We start from the raw sequence: 17,976 nt of genomic DNA, 5'->3' as shown, positions 1-17,976 counted from the left end.
GGACGGTGGAGATGTGATGGATTTTTATCCTATTTGGAGGTTCGTAGCCACTTATATCTCGAGGAGATAATGGGGTTGACGCGTGGATAACTTCAATAGGATAGGCTATATTTTTTATGTTCACCATAGGAGGTCGTTTTTGTTTTGGTCTATTATCTATATAGGAAGTCTTGGTTCACCTATTATTAATGGAAAATACTTGAGTACTCAAAGATAAGTATCAAATTTGTACTCACAATTAATCATATAAATCCATGATAGAATCTACTACTTTATTTCTTATGGTAGACTTCATTATAGGCTCATGTAATTGATTGTAAAGATAAATTTATACTCATTTCTAAATACCCAAACACTACCTTTATTAATAAACACTATCTTTATTAATAGAATTGATGTGTGAATAATTTAACACTGAATGATTGTTAATTAGCCCACTTTCAAGTTAGATTTCTGTCACGTTCCATTTCTACAAAATACTCATTCACGATTTAGGAGTGATTAATTTTGTTAAAATTATTAGTTACCAACCATTTATTTCTAATTCTTGTAAGTTGTCAAGTTCAACCTTCTAACACTCTCAGATTTATATAGCAGGCCTAAATTCGAGAGTTAATCCTAAATTCCAAATTCTAAGCCACAAGTATCCACTAAGTGACAAAAATTGTCAGCACTGAAATGTCAAACTTACAGGAAAACCCCCCACATAAGCAGAAAGGGATCCCACAAGCAGATCCCGCTCCTGAAGATCCTTGTTGCTTAAAATAACAACTGTTGGCAAACATTATACTTGGCCTTCTTGCTCCCCACATCGAAAAACCCAGTTAGAAGCTATGAAACTAGAAGTCAAGAATGGCATGAAAAAAATATTTATTTCCAACAAAACAATTCTCCACTATCAACTTCTCAACAACAAAAAAAAAACACCAATGCATCCATTACACTTATATAAAGAACGACACCACACTGCTATACAAATAACTTTAAAACACCACCCAAGTAAAAGTTCTATGATTGTATCAACATATCTACTGACCGGCAAGACCAGGGAAAAGAAAATAGAGCAGAGGTCTAATAGGATAATATTCAACTCAGCGTTCATGGGAGGAGAAAGAATTATCTGTAGAAGAGTGAGCTCCAGATCCGACATTTGAATTTTGTGATGTAAATAAGTTTGGGTACGAATAGTACGGGTCATCATCCATTGAAGTCAGTCTCTGAGGCTGGTGAAGAACAGATTCATGTTCAAAAGCATGGTCTTTGGGAAGCGAGGAATTAAAATCCGCTTTAAGCGAGTCCATAGAAGAAAGATTCGATGTCTCTGTTCCCTGGACATATTCATGGACATGATGGGGTTCTGGAGAATTAATAACACCATCAGAATCCCCATTAGGGCTACGATGATCAGAATCTGGCTTTTCTCTAGTAGCTGACTGATTAGGAATGTCTACATAAAATGGGTTTTCACAGCTATTTTCTGGGACTTCATCACTTTTCTTGGTAAGCTCGTTGATTCTGACCTGTGCAAGACTAGCGGCTGAACGAGCCGCTGCTGCTGCACGTTCTGCAGATTGTGCAGCAGCCTGAGCAGCAGCTAACACATCCTGAAAATCCACATTGGCAGCACTTTTTGTTCTTGAAATATAGGGTTGTGGTGGATTGCTTTGTCTCGTAGAAAATGATGCAGAAGAAAGTGATGGTGCAGATATAAATGGCAAAAACTGTTTATCTTCCACACGACCAACTGAAGCATGAGGCTGTTCATGTTTGTTAGCAGTTGATCTTTCTTCCGTCACTTCTCCAGACTCAAAGGATGGATCCTGGGTTGGATTTTCGATGGCCCCAGTATATTTTGACAAGTCATGAGCAATTTCAGGGTGTGGCGCCATCACTGGTGCTGAGGCTGTCTTCTCGATTGGTTGTAATGGTACCGTAGGAACTTCAGGAAAGTCTGACGAGTCCAAACCATCATCAGAATCAGGCTGTTCTTTAAGAGCTTGATCAGGGGCATACAATGTTTCATCGTGTTTTTCTTCGGGGAGGGGCAGTTTAGACCCACTGACGAACTGTGTCGGACCATTCTGACAGAGAGGACAGGTTTAAAGTAGATAGAGGTGATAAGAAAATGGGAAAGAAATAAAAGAAAAATGTGTCAAAGCAGGGGAGTCTATTTTATTTACCAACAAATCTTCATGCGGTTTGTAAATTTCAGCTTCAGATGCAGCAGGATCCCAATCCAGCCCATGCTCTTCAGCAATTTCTTTTAGAAGCTTCAGTTTTTTCTCAGGTGAAGGAGCACGAACGGATAGCAGTTCTATCAACTGCAGTTAAAATCCAGAGTCACAAAGAGAAGTTAGAAAACTAAATAGCATGAGCACTAAAAGATGAACTGCAGTTCTATCCTTGCAGTTCAGTGCACTAAAAGATGAATATCAGGGGGGGGGGAAAAAAGGACACCATGAGAAGAATGTTCATAAAACCTGGCGATTGACACCACAATCTGGCATGAGCTCTGTTGCAGCTGATACAAATTCTTTCCCATATTTAGAGGCAAATAGCATTTGAACTTGCAGTAACTCCGGAAGATCGGCACATCTTGGTGCAGCAAAACACACAGTGGATATTGCTTCTTTCAAGTCTATAGGACATTCCCTATATCAAAATTGAGATTTTAGCAATTCAATTTCTAAAGATTCGATGAGTTTTAGACTGTTAAGTAACTACACATGGTATGTCATCTCCTTGCCACATCAGTTTGTAAAAGTCTTTGTGGTGCAGGATGCAAGTTAACTAGGAACCAAGATCAACTTTAGAATTAATTTAAGCTTTGAAACTCACTCAGCATGCACACCCATCAACATATCACGAAATCCACAGTATGAAATCAGCATGAAACAAGGTAACTTTAATTCCTGCAATAAGTTCCTTAAGATTCAGAAACTTAAGTGGATTCAACGATTGCGTAGACTCCTCTAGTTTAGGGTTTGTTCAAATTCCAATGCAAGTCTTAATTCCATTATATTATTGTACATTGAAGTTATTCAACATAAGATAAGATATGTGTAAAACTCAAGCTCAGGTTTAGAAGGATGTCCTTATCCATGCACAACTAGTACTTTCCTAATAGTCTCCTCATATGCTCCTTCAAGGATAGTCAAAGTGAAGTCCATAAAAACTTCCTAAAACTGATATTATTTTACCCTCTATACCACAACCACCCCGATTACAACAACCGGGTTAGAGAGAAGAGACACTAGCATTGCGTGGGTTTCCTTTTTGACTCGATTGCAATTTTCCAAGGACAAGATCTGTTTGGTTTCAAGAATATAGTGATAAGAAAGGGTACTAAAGTTTTTATTTGTAACAAGAATATAGTGAGATCGGAGTCAGGGGATAGACACAAGGAGAAGGGGGGATGTAGAATGAAAGAAATAAAGCATTGTGTTGGGATATGACTATGGAGATATCCTAGGGAGACAGATTTGTTGTGGCACATTGTGATTAGAAAGCAAGTATGGGGAGGCTGCAAATGGATGAGATGCTAAACCTTTGTTGCGAGGGACAAGCCGTAGTCCATGAAAATATATCTCTCAAGGCTATTCGTCTTTTTTAGAGTGCTGTAAATTTTTCGCAGGGAATGGGGAGAAGGTGATATTTTGGAAGGACAAGTGATTGGAGGAGTTGTTGCAAATGACATTTCCTAGTTATACTTGCAGTCCATAAAAAATGATGAATGCAACTCAAGGTTTGTAGATGTTATTCAATTTCCTAGTAATTGGAATATCAGTTTCAAGAGGAACTTTAATGATTTGTAGGTGGAAAAACTTGCTTTTCTGTTAGCAAAGCTGAAAAGGATTCATTTGTTCCCTTTCAAGGGTGGATTCAAGGGTTGGGAAATTAGAAGGATCGGGGGTGTTTTCAAGTAATTCTTACAGTATGCTTTTGCACAATCGATTGGCACCACTTTTTTTTTTATTATCCGTTCAAATCTGGAAGTCGAAAGCTCCCAACATTTAAAGTTTAGGTTTGGTTAGTGGCTAGAGGGAGGCTGAACACATATGATCAGCTTCAAAAGAGAAGGCTTTATGTCTGTTTTTAACAACATTGGCGTATCTTATGTAAGGCAGGGACGGAGAGTGTGAACCATGTTTTTGTCCATACTCTTTACAACTCTGGTGGAAGTTGTCTAGGGAGACTAAAGCAAACTGGGTCGTTCCAAAATGGTGTTTTAAGCTGTTAAGCACTCAGTTCAAGTCTTTGGGCAAGGGAAAGAAAGTTAAGACTCTATGGGGGGTGGTGTTTGGTGATGGCATTTTTTTGGGTTATTTGTGTAGAACGTAATAGAAGAATTTCCGAGAATTACAATGGGTTTGGGGCGGAAGAATTCTGGGATCAAGTCAGATTTTGGTGAAGCCTTGTGGGCCTCGGTTACTGCTGATTTAAGAAAGGTTTTTTTTCAAAAATTATGCTAGATTGGCTGGATGTGGTGAAGTAATGTTTGCTGTATTGTTTTCTGCGACTGCTGTTTTGGTGTCTTGTTCTATTTGTAATAGACTGGAGTATCTTGCTGTTTACTGATTAATTGTAACTAGGCAGTGAATTCCTTATCCATGTGTTTGCATATATCTTTTGAGTTAATAAATACATGTTTCTTTTCCAAAAAAATCCACCAAGGATCCATTTAGTAACATTTTTGTTTCTAGTGTTTATTTTTCTTTTCACTAAAAAGATAGATGGAAAATGAGGAAGGAAGATAATAGATAAGAGAGGTGAGGAAAACATGAGGGAGACTACATAAAACTAAAACTTAAAAGAAAAAACTATTTAAAATTGTTTTTAGTTTTTATTTTATGGATCTTTATATACATGCAGGTGGCTTTCAAGTGCACACGTCCGCACTTGCGCAACAGAAGTTTTTTGTCTATACCCTATATATATATATATATATATATATATATATATTCTTCTCTTTCCCTTGCATCTATTATCTCTCTTCTTACAATCCTCTCATCTGTCTGTCTTTAATTAAAAACAAAAACATTACTAAACATGCCTTAAATGATTCTTACTTTTTCCATACCACTTTAAGGTCTCAAAAGCTGAAGCAACTCCCAATTAACATCCTTATCTAATATAAACTGAAGCAGTCTTACTTCTGTACTATGAGAAAACATAGACTAGCATACGAGCTTAGTCAAATACTATACATGTTAAGTTGAACGCCACAAATCTTAAGATTTGCAGACCAAGCCACAACAAAGTGTGATTTAAGTAATAAAACTTTTTTTTTTTTCTTAGGAAGTGTTATGTGATACCATATCCTCATATCCTAAGTCCCACTTCCTTGTACATAAGCATGTATGAAGCAATGCAAAGTACTTGGCATCCTTTGTAGTCTCTTTTCCTTATCCTACTACTGATTTTATATGTGCAACCATGCATGTGCGTGCACATGTGTGAGTCTGTGCAACTATAAAGATGGTGGTACAGTTAATAGCCGCTTGCAATGTGGAGGCTATTTGCCCTCTTAGCTATAATGCATGGTTTACAAGTCTCTTTGAACTAAGAAGTTTGAAGTGTTTGAAGTGTTGGCCTGAAGAAATATTAATCACATCATAACAATTACAAAGTTAACGACTAACAAAAACAATTATTATTTGGTAATGGAAGGAAAATTAGAAAAAATAATAATTTAAACTAAGTATGAAATCAAAGGTACATGACAATTTGTGTAATCAATGATTTCAATTATGAGACATTTTATTCTTTATTTTACTAATAATGGTCTTCGTTTTCCAGTACACCCACCTTCTCTCAAGGAAAGGGAACAAAGAGTACAAATGGAATGAGGATTATCAGAATAATTAATGTTTTCAACAGTTCATATCTACTTTTGAAAATTTCTTTTAGAAGAACAGATATTTATTGAAAAAAAACAGCTAGCTGTTGACCAGGAATGCACCTTAATAAAACAAGCAAAAAATGAAATACACCATAACTCTCCAAACACAGAAATTCCTAAGAAAAACTAACGCACATCTGCATTCCAATCAATATATATAGCTGAAAAAGAAGACTTCAACCGCCACAGAATCTGGCCAAAATCTGAGTTCCAAAACTCCTCCACTCCCACCCCCATCATAATCCTCAAAATTTTTATTTCTTTAAATCTAGAAAACCCAAACTACTGCTAACACCAAAGCAACTCCAAAAGACTTTGGCTTTCTTTTCCCCCCACCCAGCACTTTATGCTGTTCACATAGGAGTAACAATTCTCTAAAACGAAACAAGAGAATTTTTTAAGATACGGAAGAGGAAGTGGGAGCAATTTGGGATAGAGTTAGGGCATCTTTGTCAAAACATTTCAGGAATATCCCATTTAGTGCAGTTATTTTTAATTTGGGTAGAGTTAGGGCATCTTTGTCCAAAATAGACCCTCCACTCCCCCATTTCACCTATTGATTGCTTGAGTACAGCTGCTCTCAATTACTGCATTTTCCAGTTTCCACCACAACATCCTTTTCGAAAGCTAACTTCTCTATGAAATTCCTCTTTCTCCTAGCATTTGCCACCTTTTCGAAAATATTGTGCTCCTGTCCCCTTCCATTGCCCACACTAATTTAGCTCTTTGCCTCCAAAAAAATTTCTTCTATAGAATTTAATTCATCAAGCATTAATCCCAATTGAACTGTTTCCCTTTTTCTTCAAGATCTAGTCATTCCCTTCCTTCGTGAATATCCAGCTCCTTCAATTTCATCTCCACTTGTTTTCCTTTATCAATTGCTCAAATCTTGAATCTTTACTTTACAATCTTTAATTTCCTCATAGACTTGGACAAGTTCTGCTCCCCACCGTTCCTTAAACCTTGCCTTGAATGACGAGGAAAGTTCTTAAATCATGATATGTTCATGCTTTCAGCAATACATACCTGCTACTAAATGCAATAGATGCAACCTAGAATATCCCAGATTACTCACTAACACATAACTGAACTTCTTGCAAGTTTAGAAGGAATTACAATGTATCAATTGCTTTCTAAGGATTAGATTCTATAAAGTAAATGTAAACATGGACGCATCAAAAACTAAGATATCTTTCTCTTTTGTTTTTTGTTAACAAGATATCTTTCTTTTAATAATCAACAAACAATGAAATTTTTCACCAAATTTACTGAATTTTCATTATTTACTCATTCCATTTTTGTCAAATTTATTGATGATACATGCACGGAGGCTTTCAAAATTTACCAAAATTAACCTTGATTTAATTCCATAACCTAGCATCAAAATAGCAGAGATAGCCGCATGCATTTTACCCATGCTCCCCAAATCAACTGAATTTTTTCAGTTACAAATATCAGTACATACAATATTCCTTCTGCAGTATGACATTATTTTAATTTGGGTTTTAACCAAACATTAAACTAGAGGGTTGGGTTAAGATAAAACTTTAGAAAAATAAGAAATAGAAATCACATTCTAAATTATTATAACAAACAGAAAAATAGTACAAGCAAATCATCAGATTAGGTAATAACCTTTGTAATTCAATAATTGGAAGGCGGACAGTAATAAGCTCACAAAATAGCTCAAGGATCTCCTGAGCTGCCATCATATTCTCTTCTCTAATAATATGCTCTACCTGAAATGCAAATATCAATGACCAAATTACTAAACAATCACTAGAAAAATCTACATTTTGAAACTTTCTAATTAAAGTAGCCATTTCATATATTCCATAAATAGCAATTAGTCTTGCTGCAAAAAAAAAATAAAAATTAGGGAAAAGTGGTATTACCCGAATCCGTGCGGTAGCTTCTTGACCAGTCTCAAGAAGCTTGACAATGTCACGGCGCATCTGTCTAATCTGAATTTCTCTCCTGTTCCTCAACAATTTTATCCGTGGAATAGTCAATTTCAGCAGGGTTTTGCTGTAAACATAAACCACGAACATGCATAAGATCACTGAAAACAAGCATAGTTGCATTGCATACATACAGAACATAAATAACTCAAGACCCATGTCTGCAAAATAGTCAGTTTATCATATTATTGTTTGGCTTCTAAGAAATTTAACAGAAATAATAGAAAAAGGGAAAAACAGTCCTGAAAATTGGGTATCTTTTGATGATTTTATTTCTTGCACCATTACAATTAACTAAACTAAGTTAGATTTCAGCTCTTATTCGGACTATTTTACACTTCCTAAACAGCCAAACAGCCAAACAGCAATACAAAATCGATCCAAGTTTCCGATCTCATATAACTCACAAACCCAGAAAGCAAAAAGAAGTGAAAACCAAAATCGAAACAGGACACAAAGCTAATAGATCAGAAGAACAAGAGCTGGGGTGATAGGTACCATTTGGCGGCTTTGAAGCCCTTGTTGAAGAAGGAATCGAGCATCGACATGGGTCAGGATCCAAATCCCTAATTCCACACAAAAAAACAAAGATTTCGGTAACTCTTAGTGTAACAACGATTCAATGTTTTATTGGGTTGTTGATGTCAGAGGAAAAGAAGGGAATGGATGACGATGGAGATTGAATTATGAGTAGTAAGTAAGTGCCTTACCTGCTACGTAAAAGTGACACACAGTTTTAGCTACGGACGAGACGCGTCGGTACAAGTTTCCTTACGAGACAAGGAGCTTCTTTCTGTCCGTCCGTACTGCGTAGCTTATTTATGTTTGCGCGGGCGGTGTGTGTGCTGCTGATATTTTATTGGTCTGTGTGCTGCTGATATTTTTTAGCCCTAGGCTCGGGGACTTCTTCTGCTGAAGCTACCATTCTCCCTTCCAAAATCCACGTACGTACTAGTTTTTTTTTTTTGGTTTTTTTTTTTGTAGTACTCAAATTATGAAAAATTATTAGGTGTATCCGATACATCATTACATTGTGTAATCAATCTAACGTATAAGGATATTATTGGACAGTATATTTATATTAGTAGGGTATAATATTAATAACATTCACTCATATTATAACACGTTGGATTAATTATACTAAATTATGATCTATGTTCCAATTAGGTACCCAAATTTTAATGTGTCTAATTTGATACTTAAACTTGAATTTGTCCAAATTTAATACTAAACTTTTATTGCCTTAATGGTGAGAAACTTAGGCTTAATTCTTCAAGAGAACAATGTTTAGACAAAAGTTAATGCTGTGTTTTGGGAATTCGTAATCAAATCTTGTTCTTCCATGTAGAATTTTTACTCCAATGCTCATATTATTATTTAAAATAATAATTTATGAGATTTTAAATTCCAAAATTTGTGGGATTTAAGTCCCACAATTTAAGGGATTAAAATTCTAAATTTTATGAGATTTGAATTTTAGGGATCACATTATGTTAACTTTAGGTTTCGATCCCCTAAACCTCTGGAGGCGTTATACGAAAGGATTAGGTCAGTTGTACTAAGGGGAGGCTTAGTCTAGACTGTAGAGCTAGTGAAATAGATACTTTCGCTACCAGTTCAATAAAGGGTAGTGGGCCACATTGGATCGATCGTCAGTTTACATCTAAGAAATTGGTATCTTAGTGGACCCATTTGCGATTAGTTTGTCGATGCCTTGTTGTCATACGGATATTCTGATTCTCTCAGTTAATCCAATTACGCTTTGTATATGTGCTTATGATGCTAGATGTGATATATCATGATGATTACCACTGTTTTATATTTTTTTCCTACTTATTTAAAACTTTTTTGGAATTTTTTTGTGAAATTACCAAAATATCCTTGTATTTTAGTTCTCTATACACTCATGACTTGTGTTTGAACCCATAAACATTAATGATAAATTATATATATCATTTAAGTTTAAATGTTCATTTTTTTATTAATTCATTTATGATTATTTGAATTTCTATAAGTGAAAATTACTAAAATACCCTTATTTGTATATTCATTATTTTCAATTTATTTTTCTCTACACTCATGTTTGGTGTTTTAGCTTATAAGTACTATTTTGAAGACTAAGTATGTAATGCTCCAAAATCCGGGTATGCCACAGTAGCACCTACGTTGAGAACACATGAGACTAGTTGTATTACTCATATCTCAAGTATTATAATCTTAAATATTCTCAAAATAGGTTAACTCTTTTGAGTTTAAATAAAACGTGTTAGATCAGAGTTTTTAATGTCAGCGGAAACAAATAATTTAAATAAACATTTCAGCCCACCAATGTTACGAATATAGCAAAAGTAATCTTGAGGAACATAGAAAGATATTCATAAGTTACAAGCATAACCAACCTAAAGATAAAAACTAGATGACAAATGTTCGAAATATGTACAAGACAACAAGCGAGGATCATAACACAAAATACGTGATAGCAAAATGATTGGCATCAACATTGACATGCCCGAAGAAAGGATCCAAACCAGATAGTATACTAAAGCTGACAAGAAGTAAGACCACGCCCTCAATCCAAGTCGTCAACTGGAACGTGATATGCACTCACAACATAGGGGTTAAGCATCACATACGTGGATAGCTTTCTCTCAGGGGAGCCTAACTAGGTTTGAAAATAGTAACACAAATATTTACTACTTATTAGCCAGTGAAAGATATTAGAAACAAGCACAAGCACAAATTAGAGAATCAGTATCAGTTATCGAAACCAACTACATGCTCACTCACATCTCAAAACATTTCGGAAGCTTCCAAGTTTAGTATCATACCTGATGACCGAACTCATAATGGCCAACTACCACCCTACCTGATTTATCAGTGAAAACTGAACTGGTAGCAAGAGTATCCATTTCTGGTTATAACAATTTTAGACTGGAAGCCAAAACTGACATCTACCATCCTAATTGTATAACCGTCTCCGGAGGTTTAGAGAATCGAAACTCAAGGTCATCAATAATGTGACACCTTACTCTCAGGTCATCCAACAAATCATTTATCTCAATAATGGAAAAAAAACCATGCAATAGATGGCAACCAAAAACAATGCAACTTTCACATGCATAAATATTTACTTTGCATAATATATGCAATAAAAGGGTCTCTAACAGGGTGTGAGTTTCCCCCTATTTGAAGTCCAAAGCACGTCTTGATTCCCACAAGTATAAATCCAACTTACAATTATTTGTCTATCACCGGATTTGTTGCTCGGGAAACTGGAGTTCCTAGTCCGACAAATTCTTCAATGTTAAAACCTAACTTTGGTGTTAAGTCGTCTTGTGACTTGACCAGAGTAACGTCTAGTTTAACAGGTTAATTTTGAGGTTTGACATTAGCGTAGTTGCACAACTGTGATTGAGTGGTGCATATGATCTATGCACCCAAATTCTTCGAAGGACTACCAAATATAATTCTATTTCTGCACATAGTTTCGGCCTTTGTTTGTGGATTTTGTGACAATAATGTATAAACCATATTGTCCAAATAATTATGCAAGCAAATGATGTTTGAGGAACCTCTGGATGGAAGGGATCACCGTTTCTTACATTGTCTTGCAATTCTCATGTAGAAAAAGAAACAAAAAGGTAGGTACATTTGATTGCTGCTGTATCTGTTGTGTCTTAGTTATGAAACTAAACATCTTTTTTTGGACTCTTCTCATTCTTGCAGGTTCGGAAAAGCTGGTGCACAAAATGTGACCTCTTCCCAAATAATAAAACATTGGAGAAAACTATAAGTACTTGTAGGAAAAGACCAGCTACTGTTCCTTTTGTTGATTGACAAGTCAATATATAGATGTTTCCGGTATCCTCGGCCTCCCTGCATGGCTTCACTACTACAAAAAACGTAATATACAACGGATAAAATCCGTTGTGTAAGTTGCCAAAATACCGTCGTCTAATCGACCGACGTCTATTGGGTTACTATTACACAACGGTTTTTTTTCCGTTGTCTTGATGACATTAACACAATGGTTATGAGAGTAAAACCGTTGTATATACACCCTTAAAAACCCATGGTTTAAAAGAAACTGTTGTTGAGTAGGTACATACACAACGGTGTTATACTCATATTCATTGTGTTAATGTCATCAAGACAACTTATAATTATTGTGTTAATGTCATTAAGACAACGGTTACGTTTATTAATGCATGTATTTTACAACTATTTTAAGTATAAACACGAGGTGAAATTGTCATTAAAACAACGGTTTATTTATAATAACCGTTGTGTAAGATAATAATTTCAATTTGCTTTTGATGTATATAATGCTTTTGTACATCGGTTTCTATTGAAAACCGTTATAGGATGACACTTAGTACAACGGATTTTAACAATATAACCATTGTGTAAGATAATAATTTTAATTTGATTTTGATGTATATAATGCTTTGGTACATCGATTTCTATTGAAAATTATTGCAATACAACACTTAGTTATAGTATACCAATGCACGCTCATGCTCAAAATTAAACCAAAAAATACTTCATATATATATGTAAGATTACATTACATGATAGGTTCCATAAGTATAATCAGTTGTACAAAAAATACATTCAGTCAAACTAGCTTAAAAGAAGAGGTGCCAAAAAAAAAAAAAAAAACCTAGCTTAACATAACACCTTTACTTCCTTCCAACTTCAGCTCCTAAGTCACAAGCATATGCATCCATATCTGCCAGCTTCTTACTGCCAACTACAATCAAAACAAAGCTAATAGAATACCAATGCAATGCAAAGCAATAGACAGTAAATAGAAAAATTGAAAACACTATTATAATCCTTGATAATTTTGTAAATTTACAGAATTTGAACAACGTGAAACTTAAGAGTAACAATGGAAGATTGATACTCACAAAGATGAACCTTCTGATGGGTTTCTAGCATAACCCCCATCTGCTCTATCCACCCATGGCCTAAACAAAAGAAAAAATAACTGAGTACACACCAAAAGTAATCAAGAAGACCCCATCATAATCAGGTTATTAATGAAAATATAAATTAGAGAGATACCAGCAGCAAAATAGATCAAGCCAATACACACACACACACACACACACTCACACACAATCAGAATCAAGCAAGATAGAAATTAGAGAAAATTGGAGCAATTAAGAACTAGAGCCAAAGGAGAGAGCAACGTGTTCTGCTCTTATCTAATTATCTTCCCTTATCTACTTGGACAATACAAAGACCACCCTGCTGTCTTTTGACAAAATTTTGCGAGTACCAGTCATAAACCAATTCATGCTGTCGCCTCTTTTACCTGACAGCTGAAAGCATAATTACTAGAGCCAAAAATTTGAAAGTTTTCTTACACTGCTGGAAATGGTTGATCTCAGCATATCTATCCATGCGTAGGAATAATAGGCCGTCAAGTGTTTTGAGGTATTTGTATTTAGCTTATCATTGGACATATACTCTAGTAAAAGGCCATTTCCATACACTTAGGAATCGAAGGTGGATAGACTAACCTAGCTAGCCATGCAGGTGGAGAACACAAAGAATGTAAAGAAAGAGACAATAAGTATTGCTAAAAGTTAATAGTTTTTAGATATGTTAAAAAACATTGAAATGATCCTTCCATCTCCTTCATTTTCTATGAAGAAATGTAATGATGAAAGTATTTAAGACAATGTAAAGTACATTAGAAAGGGCTTGGTTGGTGCCTGCACCTCTTCTATGTCCTGTTTTGTCTACAATAATAAATTAAGAAATCCCCATTTCTTATATGGCATACTCAAAACCACTGAATTAGCTAAAAGGAAACCATGGGCTGTAGTCAAATGATAGAGAAGCCTATTTTGGAAGATGTACTTACCCAAAATCAACAGCAGCAGTGCGAAGAGCTGGGATTGAACCATATCCACTGCAATGCCCTGTTATCACTTTAGAACCAAAACTTTCTTTTGAGTTTAAGCAATGAAGCATAACACTGAAAAATAGGGGGAAGCCTTGAAAGGCGAATACAAACCTTAGAAACCAGTTGAAGAAGTTTATAGGCGGGGCTTCAACATCCAATGATATCATCGTTGCTTGAGCAACGGCACTTGCAGCCTACGAAGGAGGACCCACAAAATTCACAATCAACCATAATGCATCGAAACTGCTTGAGCACCAAGAGTTGTAAAGAAAAATAGGAAAAACATCAGAAAATATAATTTAAACCATTATCTTGTTTGGTAAATCTTCCCCATTTTCCACATCAATGGCTACAGACATTTACATTTTCTGCCATCCCCCCCCCCCCCCCCCAAAAAAAAAGAGGGAGAAAGACTGAAACTTTAGAAAATTTTATAAATACATTTACTGTGAGAAAGGAATTCATAAGAAATAAAGGGGACCAAGTAATATATATTAAACATATAATAAAGGGGACCAAGTAACCTCCCTCTAAAATTTTTCCTTGCGTTCAAGATAAACAACTGATGTTCTGGTTGGCTGTATAATTTTTACAGCAACAGGCTTGGATTTGTACCTAGAAACATAATCTGGAAAGCTTCAGCAATCTTAAATCTATAACATAAAATTCCTCAATTGCAGCAGAGAACAACACTCAGATTTATGAATATTATATATACACACACCAATAAGAAATAAACTTATGATCCACTTATTAACTTTTTGCAAGCAAGTAAAATGACATCTCATATAAGGTTTCAGCAAATTATTTAGTGTAAGAAGCAACATCCTGCCACAAAGTCAAAACATCTAAAGATATCCCTCTTTGCCATCGCACTCTACATAGGGCAACTTTACTTCTGTGATTCAAAATAACTACAATGCCAGCTGTGTTTTAAAATTTTTTCCTTTCACTAAAGTGTATGTGATACATAAAATATACTAACCTTTACAATTACACTTTTCGACTCTCTTCAATCACAGAGTGTCCTCTCCAATTTTCCTCCTGTTCGGATAATTGGGCCAATAGACCAAAATGAAACTCTTTGTTACCACCGCTTATTATGCAAATGGTGCTGCATGCACCAAAACCCAAACCTATTGATTCTCTAACATGCCTTTATATATAAAATTGATGGTCTAATAATAAATTGGTCTCATCAACTGATATTATGTCTTGTATGTACCCAAAGCTATTGATTCTTTATAAATACTTTATATCTAAACTTAAAAGTCTAATAACAATATAGTTCATCAATAACCTTGTGAAGATATGGAAACATTTTTTTTTTCCAGAGAGAAGTTCTAAATGAAGAAATACAAACAAAAAGCAAAAATTAAAAACATAAAAATTATAAAAAACCCCAAATTACATGGAACCCGAACCCTAACCCTAATTTTCAATAAATCTGTGGAAATACATATAGACAGAGAAGGGGGAGGACAGGGAGAGGGAGAGAGAGAGAATATACCTTCAACCAAAACAACGAGCCTAGCGACTCGCGTCGTTGGGCGTGATATATCTGGATGTGGGTTTGAGCGACCCAAAGTGGCGGTCGTCGTTCGACCCAACCTCGACCACGATTCGAGCAATGCCGATGATGCTGTCGGCGGTGGAAAGAGAAGGAGATAAATGATTTTGGGTTTCAATGAGATCGAGAAAGAGATAGAGAGGTGCGATGTGAGCTTTTTTAGTCTTCCAGATCTGATCAGATCTCATCTAGATCTTGTATAGATCTTTCTATGAGATCTAAGGCGAGAGAGAGAGAGAGAGAGAGAGAGAGACAGAATGAAGCTGGTAAGAAGAACAATGGTAGATCGGTGAAGTCAGAGGGATGAGGGATGAGTGTGTCTGAACAAAAGCCCTTCTCTGACTTAAGTGCGATATGAATGTTTCATTAATTCATTAACGCACGCCTCCGGTTTTTGCCAAATACAAAGACCCGCAAATTCGGTATTTTTGTGTAACTTATCTACCACAACAGTTTTGGTCCAAAACCATTGTTTTTAATAATGTTGGGAAAATCCTATGACCAAATAACATGGCCTATTATACATTCATATCACGAATTTTACAAAATCGTTGTGTAGTTAATTAAGATCACGATTTTTACAAAAATTGTTATCTATTGACCGATGTATATTCACTTTTTTGTAGTAGTGAAAGATCATATTGAGTTGGGAGAGATCAGATTGAGTTGGGAGAGAGCAGAGATCGAAAGGGTTTGAGAGAAGGAGATAGAGGAAGAGAGAGAGAGAGCAACAGAGAAGATTTGAGAGAGGGAGATAGAGGAAGAGAGAGAGAGAGCAACAGAGAAGATTTGAGAGGAGAGAGAGAGAGAGAGAGAGAGAGAGAAAGAGAGCAGATCGAGGTGGCTTTTTTTCAATAATGCGGGCGTGGGTTTGTCCAATACGAAGAGTCGCAAAATCTTTATTTTTGTGTAACTTGCCAAACACAACGGTTTAGGCTAATATTGTTGTGTTTAATAATTTAGGAAAATTCATCTGAGCAAATAGTATTGGATATGATATCTTTATATAACAGTTTCTTAGAAACCGTTGTGTGATAAATTAAGATAACGGTCAAAATAAGAACCATTGTCTATTGACTGTTGTCTATTTATATAATTGTAGTAGTGCTTTGATTGCTTAGTAATTGTTGTTTATGTGTTTCCCTTGTATATGATCATCATTTCGTAGTCTATTGGAGAAAGCATGATGTGGATTATTGTGCTATTTTTTTAGAAAAAATCCCAGTAGCTTGGTAATCTCATATATATATTTGAACGAGTTGTTATCTCATAATTCTCTTTGCAGTTTGCAATAATGCCACTTCACTTCATGAATCTGTGAGTTTTTTCACAAGTTGAGATCTTGATGGTTATTTCAGGTTCAAGAGAATTATGCTTTTCACAGTGGAAAAGCCTGGTCTGCCCGCCTAGTAATGGAAATGGATTAATTAGAAAATTGAATTTGAAATGGATTAATTAGACAAATTGAATTTTGATTAACTCCACTCGAGACAAATTGCATGTGATTAACTCCACACAAGACAAATGGGAATGGATGAGTTAGAAAATTGAATTGATTTTGAAACAATTGATAATTACAAAATTTGGCCGATCAATGACTCGTTATGATTTATACATGGTTTTGAGGTTAGATTAGAGTCGCTGGAATTTTCTTGACAGATTTGATGTTTTGATTTTGGAATGATGAACGAATGATCTATTTATTAACAAAGTGAAAGAAAATGAATGAACTTGTAAATCAGAGAATGCAAGCAAAGACTCAAAGAAAAAGCTGTGTATTTCTCATTAACCAAATTACAAGAATGAGCCTAGCTCACGATTCTTACACAGTGATACTAACTAATCCACCTGTCATCATTGCATTGGCTAATTAACAACTAAATCAATAACAAACACAACCACTAGATTGTTGACACTTGTACATCAGCTGGTAGTATGCTTAACATCCCCCCTCAACCTCAGCAAGGGAACCAAGCCTGTAGCAATGATGATGATATAGAGGGCTATGAAGTCCCTTAGGGAGAACATTCAATCTTGAGAATCAAATAACACAAATGCATATTCCTCATCCAATTTAGACCTCTTGCATTCTGCACCCCAGAGTACTGAAGCAATATCTTTCTGATATCTGTTCCGAGAACATTTGCTAATCGAAGAATCATCATTCGCATCAAGTCGTTGCCAAGACACAGTGAACCAAATGAATTATGTGCTCTACTTCTTCAACCTTGCTTTCAATCAACATTACTACACTCCTGACCAACAATCTTTACACTACAAGAATCACTACCACAAAATCAACTACAACTACAATCCCTTTGTAACTCCAATAAACTTCAACTTTTTTTATTTTTTATTTTATTTTTTACAACTCCTTTGCAAGACAACTTCAACTTCAACTTTTTTTTTTTTTTTTTTTTTTTTTTTTTTTTTTTTTTTTTTTTTTTACAACTCCTTTGCAAGACAACTGCAAGAAACCACCACATGACAACTACAACTTCAACTTCAACTACAACTCAGAACCCAATCAACTACAATTCCTTTGCAACACAACTTTAACTACAACTCACAATCACACAATCACCATATCACCAACACCAAGAAGAAGTACAATCACCATAGC

General features: G+C 35.4%; 1 protein-coding gene and 2 long non-coding RNA genes across 4 annotated transcripts; all 3 read right to left on the bottom strand.

Annotated features, from left to right (window-relative positions):
• Positions 1 to 853: 853 nt before the first annotated feature.
• Positions 854 to 8,713, bottom strand: LOC147277435 (Regulator of Vps4 activity in the MVB pathway protein). Of its 2 annotated transcripts, XM_086254002.1 has the most exons (7): positions 8,574 to 8,713; positions 8,362 to 8,429; positions 7,798 to 7,930; positions 7,538 to 7,641; positions 2,481 to 2,652; positions 2,181 to 2,321; positions 854 to 2,081 (listed from the first exon to the last, which is right to left on the bottom strand). In XM_086254002.1, exons 2-7 carry the CDS (start codon positions 8,409 to 8,411, stop codon positions 1,092 to 1,094), a joined length of 1,590 nt encoding a protein of 529 aa, XP_086110128.1. In that variant the 5' UTR covers positions 8,412 to 8,429; positions 8,574 to 8,713; the 3' UTR covers positions 854 to 1,091. The 2 variants fall into 2 exon arrangements, with proteins under 2 accessions (XP_086110128.1, XP_086110126.1); XM_086254000.1 differs by lacking the exon at positions 8,574 to 8,713 and having other exon boundaries at positions 8,362 to 8,545.
• A 3,671-nt stretch (positions 8,714 to 12,384) lies between these two features.
• On the bottom strand, positions 12,385 to 14,146 carry LOC147277434 (uncharacterized). Its single transcript, XR_015123963.1, has 4 exons — positions 13,895 to 14,146; positions 13,742 to 13,808; positions 12,777 to 12,836; positions 12,385 to 12,616 (listed from the first exon to the last, which is right to left on the bottom strand). It is a non-coding gene; the product is annotated as an uncharacterized LOC147277434 (long non-coding RNA).
• A 66-nt stretch (positions 14,147 to 14,212) lies between these two features.
• On the bottom strand, positions 14,213 to 15,699 carry LOC147277433 (uncharacterized). The gene is made up of 3 exons (XR_015123964.1): positions 15,294 to 15,699; positions 14,769 to 14,827; positions 14,213 to 14,398 (listed from the first exon to the last, which is right to left on the bottom strand). It is a non-coding gene; the product is annotated as an uncharacterized LOC147277433 (long non-coding RNA).
• Between the last annotated feature and the right edge of the window lie 2,277 nt (positions 15,700 to 17,976).

This window comes from Dryas octopetala, chromosome 8 (genome assembly GCF_963921425.1).
Source record: "Dryas octopetala chromosome 8, drDryOcto1.1, whole genome shotgun sequence".
NCBI lineage: Eukaryota > Viridiplantae > Streptophyta > Magnoliopsida > Rosales > Rosaceae > Dryas > Dryas octopetala.
The sequence above is the reverse complement of the archived record's forward strand: the minus strand, read 5'-3'. Positions and strand labels throughout refer to the sequence as shown.

Coding starts and splice junctions, on each gene's coding strand:
- LOC147277435 (XM_086254002.1), bottom strand. CDS start 8,411: ATGTCGATGCTCGATTCCTTCTTCAACAAGGGCTTCAAAGCCGCCAAA. Junction 7,931..8,361: donor GGCTTCAAAGCCGCCAAATG/GTACCTATCACC, acceptor TTATGTTTACAG/CAAAACCCTGCTGAAATTGA. Junction 7,642..7,797: donor AAGCTACCGCACGGATTCGG/GTAATACCACTT, acceptor TTTGCATTTCAG/GTAGAGCATATTATTAGAGA.